Source organism: Athene cunicularia, assembly GCF_003259725.1.
Source record: "Athene cunicularia isolate RWA chromosome 11 unlocalized genomic scaffold, athCun1 chr11_part1, whole genome shotgun sequence".
Lineage (NCBI taxonomy): Eukaryota > Metazoa > Chordata > Aves > Strigiformes > Strigidae > Athene > Athene cunicularia.
In genome coordinates, this window is record NW_020799113.1 from 7,705,898 (window position 1) to 7,723,661 (window position 17,764).

Consider the following 17,764-nt stretch of genomic DNA (forward strand, 5'->3'; position numbering starts at 1 on the left):
AGGGGGCGGCGGGGCTCCTGTCCCGGCGGCGCGGAGAAGCCGCCGGGGCGGTGGCACGGCCAGGCGGGAGCCTTGGGGAGGCGGGGATGGGCGCGGAGGTTCCGGCGGGGAATAACGGTGCGTGTAGCGAGGGAGCGGCTCTGCCCCGGCCCCGCTCCGAGCCGAGAGGCTCCGCTTCCCTGAGCCCCCCCGGGCGGGGTGGGAGGCGGCGTTCCTGGCTACGGCGCTTGTTTCCACTTGCAGCCCTGCGTGAGAGAGCGCCTCTTGGATGCAGATGGGCGGCCTCGGCTTGTTGGGCTCTGCGGCATTGTCCGGGAGTTAAGGTACAGTCCTGGTGAAGCCAGCAGTGTTAAGAAGTATACTGGCAGATTGGCACTGTTTTCATTACCTCGTGCTTACTTTACTTAATGTTCAGGGGTGGGTTATAGGAAAGGCACCTCTGTTAGGTGTTGCACTTCCATAGTAAGCTTGCCAGTGTGCCCACGTGCAGTGTTAACGGTTTAAGAGGCCAATATAAAACATAAAGGTCAAATTCTTCTCTTGATTTCTACCTGAGCGGCAAAGTGAAACAGTGAAAGTCTTATCTCATAAACGGCACAGTCATTACCGTGTGATCGGGTGAAGAAACGACTAACCAGATAACTATACTTGTATTCTGAATGGCTCACCCAGGCATCGTGTATACAGTTTATTGTTTACCTAGCAACCGAAACGTGTTAGACATCTCACAGCCAAAATAACTCTGGCTCCTGCTCCCAGATTACAGCCTGATCACCTCGGGAAAACCCCTGTGACTGTAGAGGGACAGTTGCCATCAAATTCGGGGAAGTTCAAGGGTTTGCAAATCAGCTGCAGAAACAAGGCTAAAGAAGGCAAGAGATAGGGAGGTGATGGAAATGAAGTTATAGATGATGGGAATAAAGGAAAGAAAAAAGTGTGGGATTGGGCTCTGGGGTTGCATAGCCAATAAAATACAGCATACTGCCTCAGAAAGATCTTTATTCTTCTAACATGTTAAAGTTCTTGAGCTACTTAACTGCAACAAAGATAAACAAGAAAAATACTTTGAAGGGGATAACCTCAGGGAACAGATATTTTTCCTATGAAATTGAGTGAATATTCTGTTATTTTCAGAAGCCAATTATAGTTCTCCAGTCTACGCTCTGCTCTTCGTGTGGTTTTGGCCCCCTTGCCCTGATAACGGCAGTGTTAATGTGGCAGTTAAAGATCATCAAGTGCTTCCAGCAAGTTCTCTGCTCGACTCACAAAACAGCAACCAAAATAGCCTTGTCAGTTTAAATAGCCAGACTTTGGTGGTGAAATGAAGTGCGTGCTTCAGTTAACTGAATTGAATTATAAACCTCTGCTTAGCATTTTAAACCCCATTTAAATAAATGATGGTTAGCTTTTGAAGTACGGCATGGTTCCTTAACTTGGATAAACTGGAATCTGCCAAGCCATCCTGATTCATCTGTATTAATATACAGTTAATTATGTAAATACACTTCCAGAAATGGTTTGTCTTCAGTTAACTTTTTTTGAATTTGAATGGTTCTTCTTAAAATTCTCACCTGAAGATATTCTGAGTGGGTTTATAAGTCTTTTGGACTGGTCTTTTTCACATGCCTTTACTGTGTGTCAGGGTCAAACTTTAGAAGCTGACATATAAAGTGGGGGTATTTTTAATTCTTTTCTGTGTGAAAGAAGGGAAATCTGAGAACCAAAGATACAGTGCCACTTTTGTGCCACATATAGCACTACTGACTGGAACCAAACTAAAAATGGGAGTTCCACTGATGGGACTTAAAGAAGCCATACTTTATTCCAGGCCTTTTGCTGATGATAATTATAAATATTTTAATGATGTAAATGCCAGATAGACTCCTTGCTAGCCAAAAAATAACAGGAAAAGCATATGTAAAAACGCTAAATAAAAACTTTGAGAGAGCAGTGTTTGAGCAGGAAAAATGACTGAAAATAAAATAATACCTAATAGAAATGATACAGAAAATTCAAGACTCTCTGGAAAATACTTGTTTTGTGCCAGCACCCAGGTACAGTGAATGAATTAGTGGTTATAGAATTAATGGTTATAGAATACCATCGCAGTTACAGGATACTACTCAGGATCTGGCACTGGGTTCTGTGAGTTGTCCTTTAACAGAAAGAGAGAAGCCTTGGATTGGGTCCCCGGGGCTTCACTTGTTCCTAGAGGGATGGGTTGCAGAGGAGTGCTGTGCCAAGGCAGCTAGGTCTGTTCCTGTCCACCACAGGATTTGTGCCTGGAACTGGAGAGAGGGTGAGATTGCAGGGGTCATGTAGCTGGTTTATCTCCTTTGATCTTAATAGGTCCAGCTATTTTGTGCAGTTGGAAGGAATTAACAGATAATTCAGGTTAATCACTTGAGACGTATAACATGCTTCTTCACATAGCTTGTAATTCTATTTGCTGTTAATTATTGCTGTACGCTCATGTGTACACATGACGTGGCACCTGTTGATTTCAGGGGGGTGCATATGAGGCTTGAAATGCTGATCTTTTAGTTTCTTTGAAGGGTTTTACAACCATCTCCTTTCTCACCCGCCTTCCATTTCCACTTCTATGTGACTGTGCTTCTAACAGATATATTACCTGTAGTTTATTTCTGTTTAAAAGAGATTTTCATATCTTCCTTTTCTACTCTTATTTTCTCTTGTTCTAGCTTCTACTGGTCTAGGGTTTGTTTTAATTAAATGAGGACTTCAGACACATACTATAAACGACATTTTCAGTAAGCCTAATATAATAGACCATTCCTTACATACTGAAATTAGAAACTGGGAATTTTATAATTTTGTTGGATTTTACATAGAGCCAGACCTGGAGTCTATCAATGTTTAAGGTGAAAGTCCACTCCAGCCTGCATGGCAGATTGTAGATGCAGTGAACCCAGATCCTTGCTGCACAAGGAGTTACAGCCTAACAAAAGTCATGAGTAAATTCTGCTGAGGCCAGGAGCACTGGGACATTTTTCATCTCAGGGACCCCTTATTATCTACATCCTAATTATCAGGTAAACTACATCCTAATGATCAGGTTATTCTAGGATCCTGGCAGAGCCACTGTAACCTCCCATTTCTGAATCAATCCAAAAACTTCTCTTTTGTTCAGCTGCCCAGCATCCTGTGGTTCTCATGGAAGAACTGGATCTGAGACTGAGAAGGAAAGGAACACTGATATCCTATATTGTATGGAATTGAGCACAGAGCTCTCTAACAAGGGATTATTTTGTTTGTTTCATTTCATCTTCATATGATTTTCATTTTCCTTATTTCATATGCTTTTCACTTAAGGTGCCTTTCTTTGTATTTTACTGTTGTAGTGTATCCAGTTCCTTTTTTTCTGTTGTCTCATTCCTCTCTTATTCTCTCTCTCTCTTTTTTTTTTTTTCCCTTTCGGTTTTCCTCCATCTTTTGAGAAGTGTCAGTTTTCACTTCGAGTGTACTCTCTTGGTCTGAGTACTTTACATCATATGGAAAATGTAAAACATGCAGTCTGATCCCATTTTACCAGTTATTTATTACTGGGGTAATAAATCTTGTACTTGGAGTTTCTATATGCTATATTAGGTGCAGAGTGCATTTACGGTCTAAATGACAAGCACAGAATTTGCAGGGGGTGCAGTGATAACTAAGCATGTATAACCTAACACTTGACCTTCTCCCCTTTGAATTTTCAGGCAAAAAGTAGAATTTTGAGGGTTGAATTAGCTATGTCTGATTTTACCTCATCAGTGTTTGTTCAAGATCAAATGCCATATTATAAATACCACTTATATTTTTTTTTAAATCAAATTAATATTATCACTGAATTTATTTTTGTTTGTTTGTTTTGCTGCTGTCTTACATTGGAGTTGTTTCACATTTGATTAGGAATAATAGAAATATTTTGAACACCCCAAAGACTGGATTAGCAGCAGTGAGGTTTGGGAGAAAGTACTGTTCTCAGTGTGACTCTACACTGGAAGTCATGGGTTTTTCCTCTCCTTACATTTCAGCTCATATGCACTGCCTCGTCTAATTAATCAACCATTATGTGGGTGAAGTTATTTCTATACAGACTGCAGAGATGTCCACAAAGGTCTGTTCTTGCCAAGTTATATGAGGCATTACTCCTGCAGAAGGATGGGTTTGGCTACCTCCCAAATACCTGGACTAAAAAAGAAATAGCAGCATTTATTATTATTTAAATTACAGAACTGACAGACTCAGGCCAGTGGGAGAAGAGACAAAGGCAGCAGTAAGAAATGTGTTGGGTTTTTTTAACCTAAGCAAGAGAGAGACCTACAGGGAAATTGGAGGAAAAAAAAAAAGATTTTTTTTCCTTATCCTACAAAAAGTAGGATATAGCGCAAATGTGGTATCAAGTTTTCCTCACCATCACCCTTAAAATCACAGATTAGTGTGTGCTGAACAGATACAGGCTAACTGGTGCAGTTTGTGGGTTGTATGAAAAACGTATTAGACCTTTTTCTGTGTTGCATATGGTATATTGCATTAACCTGCAGTTAATATATAGGGATGTAAAAGCAGGCTACAGTTTGAACTGTATAAGTAACTGTAGCAGTGGTCGAGCTTTCAGTTAGCTTAGCACTAACTCCTTTGTTGGAAAGCCTGATAAATGTCACATTCATGCTGAACCTGTATTTAGATATTGCCAAGGGAGGGTGGCACACCCCTTCAGCAGAGGAGCCATGCTTTTTCTCATAATTACTCTTGCATTTAATGGCAGGTAATATTTTTGATTGAGTAGTGGTAGCCAAGAATTGGGGCTGCAACAATAACATGACAAATATGAGCTTTGGAGTCAATAGAAATCGACATAGCTTAGAAGGCTCACATAGAGTGCCGAGGGGGAAAAGCAAGCAGAAACCTAACTAAATCCATTATTATATCTACAAAATTAATCACAAGTTGGTTCCTCTTACAGCTACTGCTTCCTCTCAGCTTCAGACCAGCTGATAAAGGTCACTGAGGTCACTAATAAGCACTGCAAAAGAATGTAGTACTGTTTGCATTTTTCAGGGAGAAAATGATAAAATAGGTATGGTTTAGGTCCATTGCTTGCAACATAAAGCAAAGGCCTGTCTTTCTGAAACTCATACAGAAGAATGCAAAAAATAGCTTGGGATAAAAATAACTGGAAATGTCATTCATCTTCTTGCTGCTCTGAATTTCTCACTGCTTTTGAGTAAGCTCAAAAACTTCCACTACTAGATAACCTCATGACCAACTTAACCAGGTGAATCATTGCTCTGAAAAAAAGAAGTTGCACCAGTGGCATATCTAATTTCATTTTTGCCTGTGCAGTTCCCCCACTTCTTTTTCACAGAGTTCACCACACTGTTAATAAACTATCCTATTAGAATATATCTGGGAAAAGCATTCTGTCTCAGTCTAACTTCAAATTTGCAATGATTTTTACTTTTTCAGATTCAATTTACTTCTTACCAACACAGTAACAGCTCGTGCTATACCCTGCTACAAGTCAGAGTTTGGATGCCCTCTTGGTTTCCTCAGTCACTGAGGAATGAACTCATTAGCACGTACTGTGTGTGATCACCTGTTTGCTCCTATTGCATTTCAAGTTTGGAGTAAAATCAGAACATGACCTAAGATATTTCCATAATTATTTTCTTTTATCACCCCTAATTTGTCTTTTTCAGTATTAAATCTGTCACGGCCAATGTACGTGACATACATCATCCATCCATGAGTGGAATGCTAAATATCCTGTTACGGTTCCTGTGGGATGTATACTCCTTAGTGTGGATTTCAGAGGCCCTTTACAAGACATATCTAGAAGTCTGATACCGTGAAAAGGTTCCCGAATTTACAGATTGCAACAGACAGTTGGTTTAAGGAGTGGGCAAAAAAAATGTGTCTGTCCGTCTGTCTTACTAAGAAGTACATAATGGTAAAGAAGCAAGTTGCAAATGTGAGATATATTGTTTACCAGCAATAGTTCTTGGCAAGAGGAATGAATCTATTTACAATAACAAATTAAAGGAGCTGTGCTGGATCAGACTCAATTTACAGCCGGTTTCCAGCAGCTGTCAGTAGCAAGATATCTAAACAAGAATGGACAATAAGAACATGGTAAACACAATTAAAACTCCCCCCATACAACTGCCAGGGTAAAAGTATTCCTTTTGTTCAGAGGCCCTTGATATGTTTTTTTCTGCATATTTTTCTAATTGCTTTTTAACCCATGTAGATTTTTGATATCCTGCAGCACCTCCATTTACTATATTGCAAAGCAGAGAATAAAATTTCCCTCATGTCTTCTTCATACATGTAATAATTTTATAGTTTTCTGCAGTAATTATCTCTTTTGGGTGAGGTACCTAGAGTATTCAGTCATTCCTTGTATAAACATCATCCCTACTTGCCCTTCTCATCTTTTCTAATGCATCTTTTTATAAATTGGCAGACAAGAAGCACACAGATTAGAAACACAGATTATTCAAATTGCATGTGCCCATGGACTTCCACAGTGGACACTGATGCTTTCTGCTTTCTTCGTTAATCCTGAGAATTCCTAGCATCTGTTTACCCTGTCAACCGAGCACTAACATTTTCATGGACCTACTGTAACTCTCTTTTATTGAGGAACTAAGGATTTAATAGGCAGGAAATTGGGTAGAAAATTGGTAGAATTGCCCTTGGTAACATGCAGGGCCCATTTCTTCCATACACCTGTAGGACAGTGTCTTCAAAAGTTTGTCTTTTAGCTGGCATCTTTCACATAGTACTGCAGAAAAAAGTGCAGAAACTTAAAAAAAGGATGGTATAGCTGTAAGGGAAAACTCTGCAGCAAGATATTACAGCGAGGGTGCCAGGAGTACAGCAGATTGTGCCAATGACAAAGCGTTGCTTATGTTTCAACACATTACAGAGAGACCAAAGGGAAGAAGATCAGGGGATGCCAGGTCTGAAAACCTGGATAATGTCATCATGTTGTAGATGCTTCCATGAATTTGACAGATGAGGAAGGAAAAGTCTCCTTGCAGTGAAGACCCATTAGTAGGAGCAGACATGTGGTCCTCTGAGGAAATGACCAACAGACTTCCAGTGCACAGAGTCAAAATGATCCATCACTTACACAATTTATAATGTTTGTGGCAGTATAAATTGAAACTTTAACTGTGCTGCCCTCTTCTGTGTATTAGATAAGAAAAAAGGATAAGGATTTTTTAATCTATCTTTTCGTATACAGAGAACTTTAGGTTTGTGTCCAAATGTGCATTTATAAGGCTTAGAATTGCTGCACCTTATATAAGACTCCTGGTGGGGCCTGGTGGTGCCCAGAATTAAAACATAGCTGCCCTTTTGCTTTAGGTGATAAATTCTGATCTTGTTTCCCTTGTTAGGAAAACTCCATTTCCCTTTTGTTTCAACAAATGAAGCAGGGATGAACCCTCACATTCAGAGAGGAGACTTCTGAGTTTGAGTTAGAAAGGCTTTACTCATCTTTATAAGCCAGTGCAGAATTTATGGTGTCTTTTCCTGTGGTGAGTGATGTCATGGAATCGTTTGTGTAAAGTGGGTAGGAATTTGGATGTGAGAGATGTTATCATCTATTCCAGGAGAAACTCAGAATTTGTCCAGTTGGAATGTGCTGAGTTTGGCAAATTCCACATTTGCATCATAGCAGTAATAGGCATCTCTGTTTCTTTTAAATGTCTCATTTCCTGCTTTGCCTCTGCTGTTATACAAGATATTCTGATGAAGACCTTGAAAATTCTTATTGCGGAATTGTACTAGAATCACATAAACTCTCTTATCTTCACTTTAAATTACCAAAGTTCTTTATTATTTTATTCTTGAGAAAGAATATAATAATTATGATCATCATAATATGCTCCATTATCTACCACTTTCTCTCCAAAAATAATAAAATGGTCAGGATCTAGGCTTATGATAAAATACAGCCAGCACAAGTCTAGCCTGAGGTAATAGTATGAAGTATGAGATATGAAGTGTGTACCTTATATAAAGAATATGGATAGTAGACTTGAAAAATATTATTTTATGAAAGCAAATGCAGGCCTTAAGTTCAAAACCAGCCCTAACTAGAAAAAGCTGAATCAAAACTCCAGTACTAAAAGTCTTTCAGTCCTAAAAATAAAACTGCACAATCTTGACACATATCAAGGACATTCTACACCCAAACCAGTTGCAGTGAAGCAGGCATGAAATATCTTTACTCCCCTATTCATCTTAGTCCTCCCGCAAGCAACTTCCCCACATCTAGTGAATACCAGCGTACTGAAATCTTTGGCGAGGCAGTGGCATGCTGAGCTGCTGATCACATTGGGCAAGTGCCAGAGAATTATTGCTCAGCTCTCAATCTCTGCATGTCTCATGCCTGAGGGCAGAGTTCCCTGTCAGAGGTTTCTTTGACAGGCACGTTACAATGTAAATCTTTGGGCCTTAGGCATTTTAAGTGGACTTTAATTTTCCAAATCATCAAAGCTACTTATATTCAAAGAAGGACTCAGTGATGATCCCATTCTCCGGTGGTAATGAAATTCAGCAAACTGGTAGCATTTCATGGCATTTTTCCGTGTTTACAGTTTTGGAAATGAGATCAGAATCAGGCCTTGACAGTCTTTTCCCTTCTCTACACTTACTCACACAGTAATTAACATGAACCAGGCAAATGCTTCCTTGGCATCAGACTCTCACGTCAAAAGCATCAAATCTGTGATTTCACTGCTTGCTCATGCACCCAGGACTGTGAGGGGAAATGGGCTTTATTCAACAATTAATCTCAAAAAGAGTATGATGAATACAGTAAATTGCTTTTCTGCAAAGGCTCTTTCTTTTCACACTCTCCCCTTCCTTTCATAATCTTTACCAAAGAAAGGGTTATATATTGGCATTACTCCTCTGCTCAAGCACATCAGCACCACCAGAATCATACAGATGAATCTACAGCCTTCTAAGGTAACAGCAGCATGTAGCTAGGCAACAAAAAAGAGTATAGTATTTTTCAGGAAGGAGGACTTTTCTAGATGATCTCATACAGATGCAGTACTTTTTTGCCTTATAAGAAGAAAACGGTTCATTGGACAAATGGGTCTGTCATCCTGTCACCGTCCAGTATGGGCTTCCTTTGATGAGCTCTGACAGAAAATAACAATGCATTGTATACTGTTCCTATTTATTTCTCTATATCTATTACATGTTTGTAAGGGTTTTTTTATGAAGACAACAACCCACAAACGATTTTATGGCAAATTTCATTAACCGTCATCCTAATTAAAATGGAATGCTTCAATAATTACCAAGTCAGCTGAAATAAATTGTATCTCAGTTCAGCTGAAACTGTGTCAGCTTTAAAAAAGAGATTTTGTGAGTGGAAAAGGTACTGTTGTGTGTACAGTCCATCACTATATGTAGGGTAGAGCTGTTTTTAATGGTGAACACTTATTTTATGCTTGTACAGGGATTCAGTTAAGTGTGAACCAAAAAACTGATGTGATCTAGAATCTGCAGCACAGGCATTGATGCCTTGGTGCCCTAGATGACGGTGATGAACCCGGCAAACAGAGGATGATGGAGGTGCCAGGCCAGCTTCTGTGCTTTGGAGGGACTCTTGCCAGCCTTGAGAGGCAGCAGGAGCTCTGAGACGCTGGATGAAAACATCTTCCCTTGTTCCCATCTGGGTTTGTGCTGGCCAGGTGTCAGGACAGCCACTGACCTGTGTGAAATCGTAGCACCATCCTCTGGGGTGCTGTTATCAGCCCCTGAGCCACACCAGGATTCGCGATATCGGCTCATGATTTCAGCTATCCTGTTTCCCATTTCTCCTATATTCCCTTTTCTGCATCTTGCTAATTTGACAGTTTGTCTGTACATGCAAAAATGTATTTAACTTAAAGAGCTTTCAAATTTTGTTTCCCAGTCTGGGTGCAGCAGGGCAGCCTGTGTGGCTGGGACAGGCCATGCATGGCGCTGGCAGGAGACCTGCAGGCACCAGGGAAAACATCTGTCCTGGAGCAGGGCACTCTCAAGTCATCGGTGTTTGTGCATTGCAGTTTCTGTGGCAAGTATTTCTTCTCTTCTGGTACAGACCTGAATGTAACTAATCAGAGACATTACATCACAGTCTTGGCAGCTTTCGTGTATGTATTTCCTCTCTGGCATGTTATTTTATTTGTGTATTCCAGAGCCTGTTCTGTGGGATGGCTTCCATTTTTCCCAGCTGGACCAAGGCACGATTCATACCATGTTGTCTCTTTCATCTTGTCATTCTTCATGGTGAAGCACAGATTGCCCAGTTAGGCCTACAAGCCAAAAAAAGATGCAATTTATTTGTAGTCAGGGAAAGACTCAAGCAGCTTTTAAGAGGATGAAGACCAGATCGCAGTAAAATGTTAGAGGGAGGTACACTGTCTTTGTAACATTCATAGCAAAGCTCCTGCGGTTTTAAGTATTAGTAGAATATTTTGCAAGTGTTAAAACTTATACGATACATTAACTGATGTGTATACAATTTGCATCTATGCTATATTGTTTATTTATTCAGCCATGAAATGCAAAAAACTATTAATTATATGACTTGGTTACTGTGTAACTATATCTTCTATGGAGTTAAGTGCTGGGGCTACAGATGAACTGTAATGTGTACACACAAATGGCATATGCCTTTAAGGCAGTTATGATTGAGGTTAAAGCTGATAAAACATTTTGTTTGAAAATATTAACTTGCAGTTGTTTTACAAGGAATGGCCCAATGTTCTTCTAACCAACAAAAATAAATGTGACAAGAGTCCAACACTTCTATGCCAAAAATATAACCCAGAGTATAACCTCAATTTGCAGGACCACACCCAGAATGGTGAGTTTGAAGGGGAAGGGGAAGAAATTTTTTAAATAGCAGCTCCTCTTTCAAGCTCCTAGTAAATTCTGTCATTAGTAAGAATCATTAATAAAGTAGCCTTTAATGGGGCCTTTACATTACTGATTTATATTTCAAAAAACAGTGTCTAAAAAACATTATTGTGAAAATAAGTCAGTACTAATTTGAAGAGAAACTGTTTATGTGACTCAGTCCTAATCATTATTTTCTGTCTACCTCAAAAGTAATTGTGTTTTTAAAAGAGTTGGCTGCAGTGTTAATGAAACCATTTTCTGATTTTCAGTAATAAAACTAGTTTTGTTCTATTAAAACTGTTAGGGAAAAAAAATGGAATCTATTGTCATTTATTGTTTTTCTCTGCAAGCATTTCAGACTACATGGATGATTTATTTGTCACTTTGCAGAGGAAATAAAAAGTATTGCTGCTTAGATACCTTCATAATCCTTAGACAGAGCATGTGCCAGCTCTTCCATTAGCAAAAGTGTGGAGAAATCAAGCTGCCAGGCATCCTGGGGTTAAGCAAGCTCCTGACAATCTACTGAGGTTATTTTGGTCAAAGCCATGTGTGCCACATCTGATGGGAACCCAGATGAAACTAATTTGTGTAGATCAGGAAAAAAAGTGCTATGATAAACCATCATCTCAAAGTTACATCAAAATAATGGGGAGGATCATGTTGAGCAGAGGGAGTTTGGCAGGGATGACTTGCCAGTCACTTGGGTCTCCCTGCTTGGTTCAGCACGGACACAGGTGCTGCCCGCACTCTGGCCACTGCACTTACGATCTGGTGAGGTGTGCATCCCCCTCTGTCAATATAAAGCATTAGTTTTCCATAAATACTTGTCTTGATCCTCCTGTCTCCTGGTGCTGTTGGTGACTTACCTGCGGTGGGACAGCAAAGGCTTTCTTCTTACCCGCAGCAGCGTGAGGGCACTGGTGGGATGGGATGAGCTGTGCAACAGCCCGGGAAGAGACAGCGGAGGGGGGACCACGCTGTGGCCATGCCTTGGCTGCAGGCCCCACGGGAGAGTCTGCTTCAGGTAGTCGGCTTGTAGGGAACAAGGAAACCAGAGGGATAGGGGATGTCTAGCATAAGGCTTTTCACCCTGCAATTTGGAGGACAAAGCCTTCAGCATTGTAGAAGCTCCCTGTTCGCTGTGTTGCCACAGACAAGGCTAGTGGTACCACAGTGAGGTGGTGTACACCCCTGACATTTCCTTCCCTTTCCCTTCCTGGGCCTTCCCAAAGCTCCCAGGCAGCAGCTGCTCCCCGTTTCCTTGTTACATTTGTTCCACAGACTTGCTGGAAATTAACTTCTGCTCTGTTCACTCCCTCCAGCCCTGCGTGGGGAGCTGAGCTAATGACAGAGACCAGAGACTGTTTTAACTTCTGTACTACAGAGGACAGCCTTGGCATCTGAAGTTTGTGTGTGCTGCAACAAGATGCTGAAACGCAACAAAACTGATGCAACAGGTGGCAAGTCACTCAGTAACCCGGAGTGTGTGGAATGAAGCTGGGAGAGCAGGGTCCAAACAGCCAGCATGTTTTTATCACTGCAGACAAGGCTGCTTCTTTGATCCAGAAAGGAAAGTTAAGGAATGGAGATAACCTGCTGCAGGATGCAAAAGCTCTGCACAGGTAGGACATGAAAGAAGAAATGTATGGATTGATAGTAAGAAATACATAAGAAGGTTACAGAATGTGATAGTGTAACTTCTGCAACTAGCAGTGTGGAACAAAATGAGGGTTCTGCTATTTGTACGTTTTGTAAAATGTGTATTTTTTAGCATTTTGTGGGAAAGTATTATGTGCTTTCTATTAAATGTTGCTGGCAAATGGTTGTGAGACACATCAGCAGACTTAAACACACAGGTAATAACCTTCCCCTGGTTTTACTCTCTTTGCCGATACTTACCTTTCCATAGTAACATTTGAAAGATTTTTCTATAAACTTTTGTTTAGGGAAGAAAGTTTACTCTGCCACTTCTTCAGTCTGTATATGCCAAGCAGTGCATTTTGAAAAGGAAGGGAAAGTGGCATAGTTGTCTGCTTGACAGGCTAAACGGAAATTTTTTTAACAGCTATAAAAAAAAACCCCATTGTAAAACATGTAGTTTATAAATCAAAGCTTCAGAGGGAGATCTTTATCAAAGCACTTTATTGACATAAACACTTCAATCTTAAGCATGGCCAGAAGACTGAAATATTTTTTTTTAACAGTTCCCAGTGTGTGGTACACAAGAAATATTACCATTAAAGTGTGAAGTTCTTCCATTAAGAGTTTAGTTGCATCTTTAGATACAAAGCTGCTGAGCTGCTTCCCTGCCACTTGTGAAATCAGGGGATAAACAGCCTTCAGAAGTTTCAGCTTGTTGGTACTAGGCAGCAGTGGCAGTATGGGAGCAGCTGGGAAGAGGGAGCAGGACTGTGTGGACAGGCCCAGGTATGCGCGCTGCGCTGGAAGCCCAGATGCACCGTGTCGGTCCGCAGGCTCAAACACACGGCAGGTTACTCCAGTGCACAACACGCCAGCTGCCCTAGGGAGCTCCCCGTGCAGTGTCTGCAGACTGAGAGTAGTGAATGCCATTCAGCCACCCCTGGAAGGCTCTGCCCGGAGCCTAGGAATGTGAAACAGATGTCTGCTTCTGGCATTGTTCCTGGACTTGAATGAGGCTGTTTGTATTCAACACAGCTGCTCTAAACAGTCATAGTTTCTGATGGAATGTGTCCTATTAGAAAGCATTCCAGAGGCTAAATTTAGGGGTAGCTTTTTGGAAAAATAAGTCTGAAAAGAAGTATTTGTAACAAATTAATGTGTTCTTCTCCCACTTAATCTCCATATAGCAGGAGCCCAGGTAATGATCATTAAAACCAGGGAATGGAAGACTTGCTAGAACTGATGGTACATTATCATTCAGCAAATATCCAAGCTAAGGGAGCCCTGTACAGGAGGAGCTGTGATCTTCAGCAAAGTGGTTGTCCTTACTGTTGTTTCTATCATCTCATAACATCCACATCACTTGAAGAAATATGCCAGATATAATGTAATAGAATGCTCCATCCTTAAACATCAGAAGCCAGACCTTCCCTTTGATATCCCACAATAGTCCCTTTACTGGAAAGTCATCCCCCAACTACAAACAATTTCTCTGAGAAGGTAGATGGTGCAAAGTGGACTCGCAGGGTTACTGTGTACAGTGTGCTTCACAAGTCAGGTGCTAACATCCCAATAAATTATTTAACACTATTATTATGTAGTGGTGAAAGCCCAGCGGAGATACAACAAAGCATAAATTACTGATCTGTTCTCTATTTGGAGTGCAGGTTGAAGCAATCTGTTGGCAGCTTAGTCATCCTTCTGTTTTCCCCCTGGTACATATTTGCATTCCTTTCTTCCCCAAAATCTGTGAGGGCAAAACTTATTTTCTATTAAAAAACCCCAGAAGACAAAATCAGTCAACCAAGCATGTTGCCTTTGTGCTGCCTGCATGCACTGCCATGGCTGAAGTTTCATTTGTGGTGTGGATGTTGGAAATGTCAGAACTAATCAGTTCAGTGATTCAGCAAGAGAAGCAGAGATGAGAGATACTGTTAACAGCTGGGTCATTCTGCTCGCTTCCCGATCCAACATGAATATTGTCTTTATTTACAGTTTCATTCATACATCCAAACAAGCACTGATCATTCAAGGGATGCTAAGCCAAATAAGCAGCCTAAGGCTTTCTGCAGTTGGCTTTCCGCAGAAGCCCTCTGAAATTGGGTGCCTCATTTCTGAAATGGGAAGGTTTGGATTTGTTTCTGTCCTGTTTTGCTGTGTGACTTTCAATGACTCCCTTTGCTCACCACTACCTTGGTTTCCTCAGCTGCTCAACACAGACTAGACTGGACTACTAGGCTGTGGTCTACATAGTGTTCACAAGCTTCAACATTTTTTAAATAGCATCTGAGACCCTCCAAGAGAAAATACTACTGAAACATAAGGCATTACCATCAAACGGGTAAGCACAATCTACTTTTTAAAAAGTGTATTAATTATTCTCTAGATAACTGATGATGACGAAGGTAATATTGCATGTGTACAGGCACCGAAGTATCTGATAGGATTTCTATAACAGGTTGTTCTTCCATGTGGTCCATCATTAGAAACATCTTTTATAGAAGTTCAAATTAATTCTGGAAATCTTAATTATTTTTTCTATTGTCCATTTCTGCCAGACAGTAGTTCAGTAAATGTCACATTTCCCACACCAGAAGCACAGGCTAAGTATTATTATTAAATCTCAATACTTCTAAAGCAAAACTTGTCCTTTAGCTGTCACAGTCTGCCAGGAAAGTCTTTCAGCAGAGGGTAGCTAGACTGTACTGAAAACTACAAATGACTCTCTCTCTCCTATATTCTGGCAGGTGCTTAAAAAAACCCCCAACCCTACCTCAAAGATACTGTATTTCCTACCACAAGTAATGAGTAATTAAAAATAAATCATGTTTTATACAGGTCTGAAGAGCCCTCCATATTTGGCTAATCCAAGTTAATACAGAAAAACCTAGGCAGATGATTAGAAGTGTTTATACTTACTGCTCAAAGGTGTTACAACTTTGCACACATGAACTTACACAGTTTTTGATGTCTGAAGCTAAAATTATATTTGCAGTCCAAAACAGTCATACGAATGTAAAGATTTTAACTGCCATTTAGCTTGGTGTACTTGTGAAGTCCCATGTGCAAAATTCACTTCTAAAATGCAGTTTATATTTAATTTTGGATAGTGAGAAACTAGTTAAAACCGGGTTGAAACAAGTTTTTTTTAAAGAAAAATCCTACCTATGCCATGACTAATAAAACTTAAAAGTTAATATTCATTATACTTTTGTAGTTGCCTGTAAGCTAATTTCCAAAATAGGTTTTTTTGCATGAGTAATGAAACTTTTAAGAAAATCCAAGTGATTTTATTTTGCTCATAGATACATGTATAGTGTAACAGCAGCATCACCACTTACATACAAAATGAGTTTAACATAGCAAAATACCAATGTGTCCTCATCGGGCAATTATGATCGGGCAGACAAACACTGATTCACCACTTCCAGCAAGTGAGAGTTTTCCAAAGCAGCTGCTACACGTTCTTTATCAGCAAGCTGTTTATTAACTGTGCCAAAAAAAAAAAATACCACAAGAAACTGGTCAAACATTGGTATACAATGTCTTTTTTAAAGTATCTTATGTTGAGACACATAATCACACTGCTGCTATGGTATGCAGGTAGACTAGTAATTCTGTGGATGCTAAATTCACTGCAGGGTTGCAGTCTAAGGTGAAAGCTAGCATGTTATCACAAGTTAAACCAGCGAGCTGTTTATGGTTTGGTAGCAGGGAGCTACACATGTGTAAGTTTAACAGAAGAAGAAATTTCTCCCCAGCCTCTCACCATTTTCTGAGTCTTATATAACCCAGGCAAATCAATGAGTAGTTGAGAGTACAGGTTGCCTGAGGAGATGTTTCAAGTACAGTACAGAACATACCTAAGTGTCATTATTACACATTTCTGTTCTGCAACATCTCCCAGAAGCTGATGCACATAAAGTCCCAGACACTAGACAGCTGTTCTGCAGGTGCAGGAATCTCCTCTCTAATTTTCAAGGTTAAAAAAATACAACTGCACAACAGAGCACTAAAAACCTTACCTGCATGCTCAGAGGCATGTGTTCCTGGTGTTATATGAACATCCAGCTTAAAAAGCATCACAAAAGAAAAAGGGGACAAGTCAACAAAACATTGGAAGTTCAAGTTCAAAATGTTTAATAAGACAAAAACAGATAAAAAAAAGGCCATTCTTGCCAATATCAGTTACTGTATACGGCAGAATAAAGTCAAGTCTAACATCACAGAATATTCTGCGTTCTCATATGCTTAAGCCTTCTTCATGCAGGGGGTGAGGCACAACCTCTCCTCCTCCTGCGCCGCAGAGCACTGCGGGTGACTTCGCTCCATATCCCACTCACCTTGACATGACTGTCACAGAACTGTGATTCTGCATCGATATTTTAGTCCGCTGCCCTCTCTGGTTGCTGGAGTGTTTCCCCCATCCGCAGTATGAGAAAAGCTCTCGTATTTTTCACTGTAATTTAGCTTATTTTTTTGCCTTTTTTTCCCCCAACACAATTCCTGCCTTTTGCTTTCCAGAGTGATTTTATTACCTTAAATCTCTCCGGCAGAGATCTGATCAATTTTACTTTTATGGAGAGGCCGATTAACGTCGCCATGCTGCAGTGAGGAATGGTGGGAGTGAACTCCACCGCCACCGTGCTTTCTGCGTCATTCACCTGTTGAAAACCAAACATTTCCCATGTACAAAACGCACAGGCGTTACTGTCTGGAGGCAATTTATGTGAAATGCAGCTTGAAGCTGTACTTTGTAGCTTATAGTTTTCCTCGCTGACATTTTAAAACACTATGTTTAGCTGCTATTACAAACCTCTTAACGTTAGAAACAAAAAAAGTAAGTTCATCAGGCGGCAGAGGCGGCCCGACACGGCCCGGGAGAGCCGGCCGGACCCCGGCCCCGCGGGTTCTTACTTTCACTCGCACTTGCTCGACGACGTTGAGCTCCTCCAGGGTGAGGGGGTGCTCGGGGTCGTTAATGGAGCGGATGAGATGTGTCGCGTTAAGGAAAGCGGAGCGGAGCTGCCCCGACCTGCCCGGCCCGGCCCCGCCGCCCCGGCCCTCCCCTCCCGGCAGGATATCGAAGATCTCCCGGTCGTCGATGGAGTCGGGCAGCTCGTCGTCCTCCTCCCGCGCCGTCACGGGCCGCTCCCCCGAGCGGCGGTAGATGAGGGGGTTGGCGTTCTCCAGCGGC

General features: G+C 41.0%; 2 protein-coding genes across 6 annotated transcripts in view; one reads left to right on the plus strand and one right to left on the minus strand.

The window, feature by feature from the left end:
• The first annotated feature begins 6 nt into the window (after positions 1–6).
• The window catches only part of LOC113484325 (fatty acyl-CoA hydrolase precursor, medium chain-like), a 29,004-nt gene continuing 11,246 nt past the window's right edge, over positions 7–17,764 (plus strand). The window contains exons 1-3 of one of the 5 annotated variants that reach the window (XM_026856645.1): positions 138–323; positions 10,774–10,888; positions 12,249–12,548. In XM_026856645.1, the coding sequence (XP_026712446.1) occupies positions 12,509–12,548 (40 nt within the window). In that variant the 5' untranslated portion in view covers positions 138–323; positions 10,774–10,888; positions 12,249–12,508. The other 4 variants (XM_026856650.1, XM_026856646.1, XM_026856644.1 and 1 more) reach the window with 4 other exon arrangements.
• Positions 15,835–17,763, minus strand: CIAO2B (cytosolic iron-sulfur assembly component 2B; the record flags this gene model as incomplete). The annotated part of the gene is made up of 5 exons (XM_026856688.1): positions 15,835–16,057; positions 16,593–16,638; positions 17,106–17,231; positions 17,485–17,564; positions 17,652–17,763. Coding segments are annotated over 5 exons (462 nt in total), but the record flags the coding sequence as incomplete, so codon positions are not given.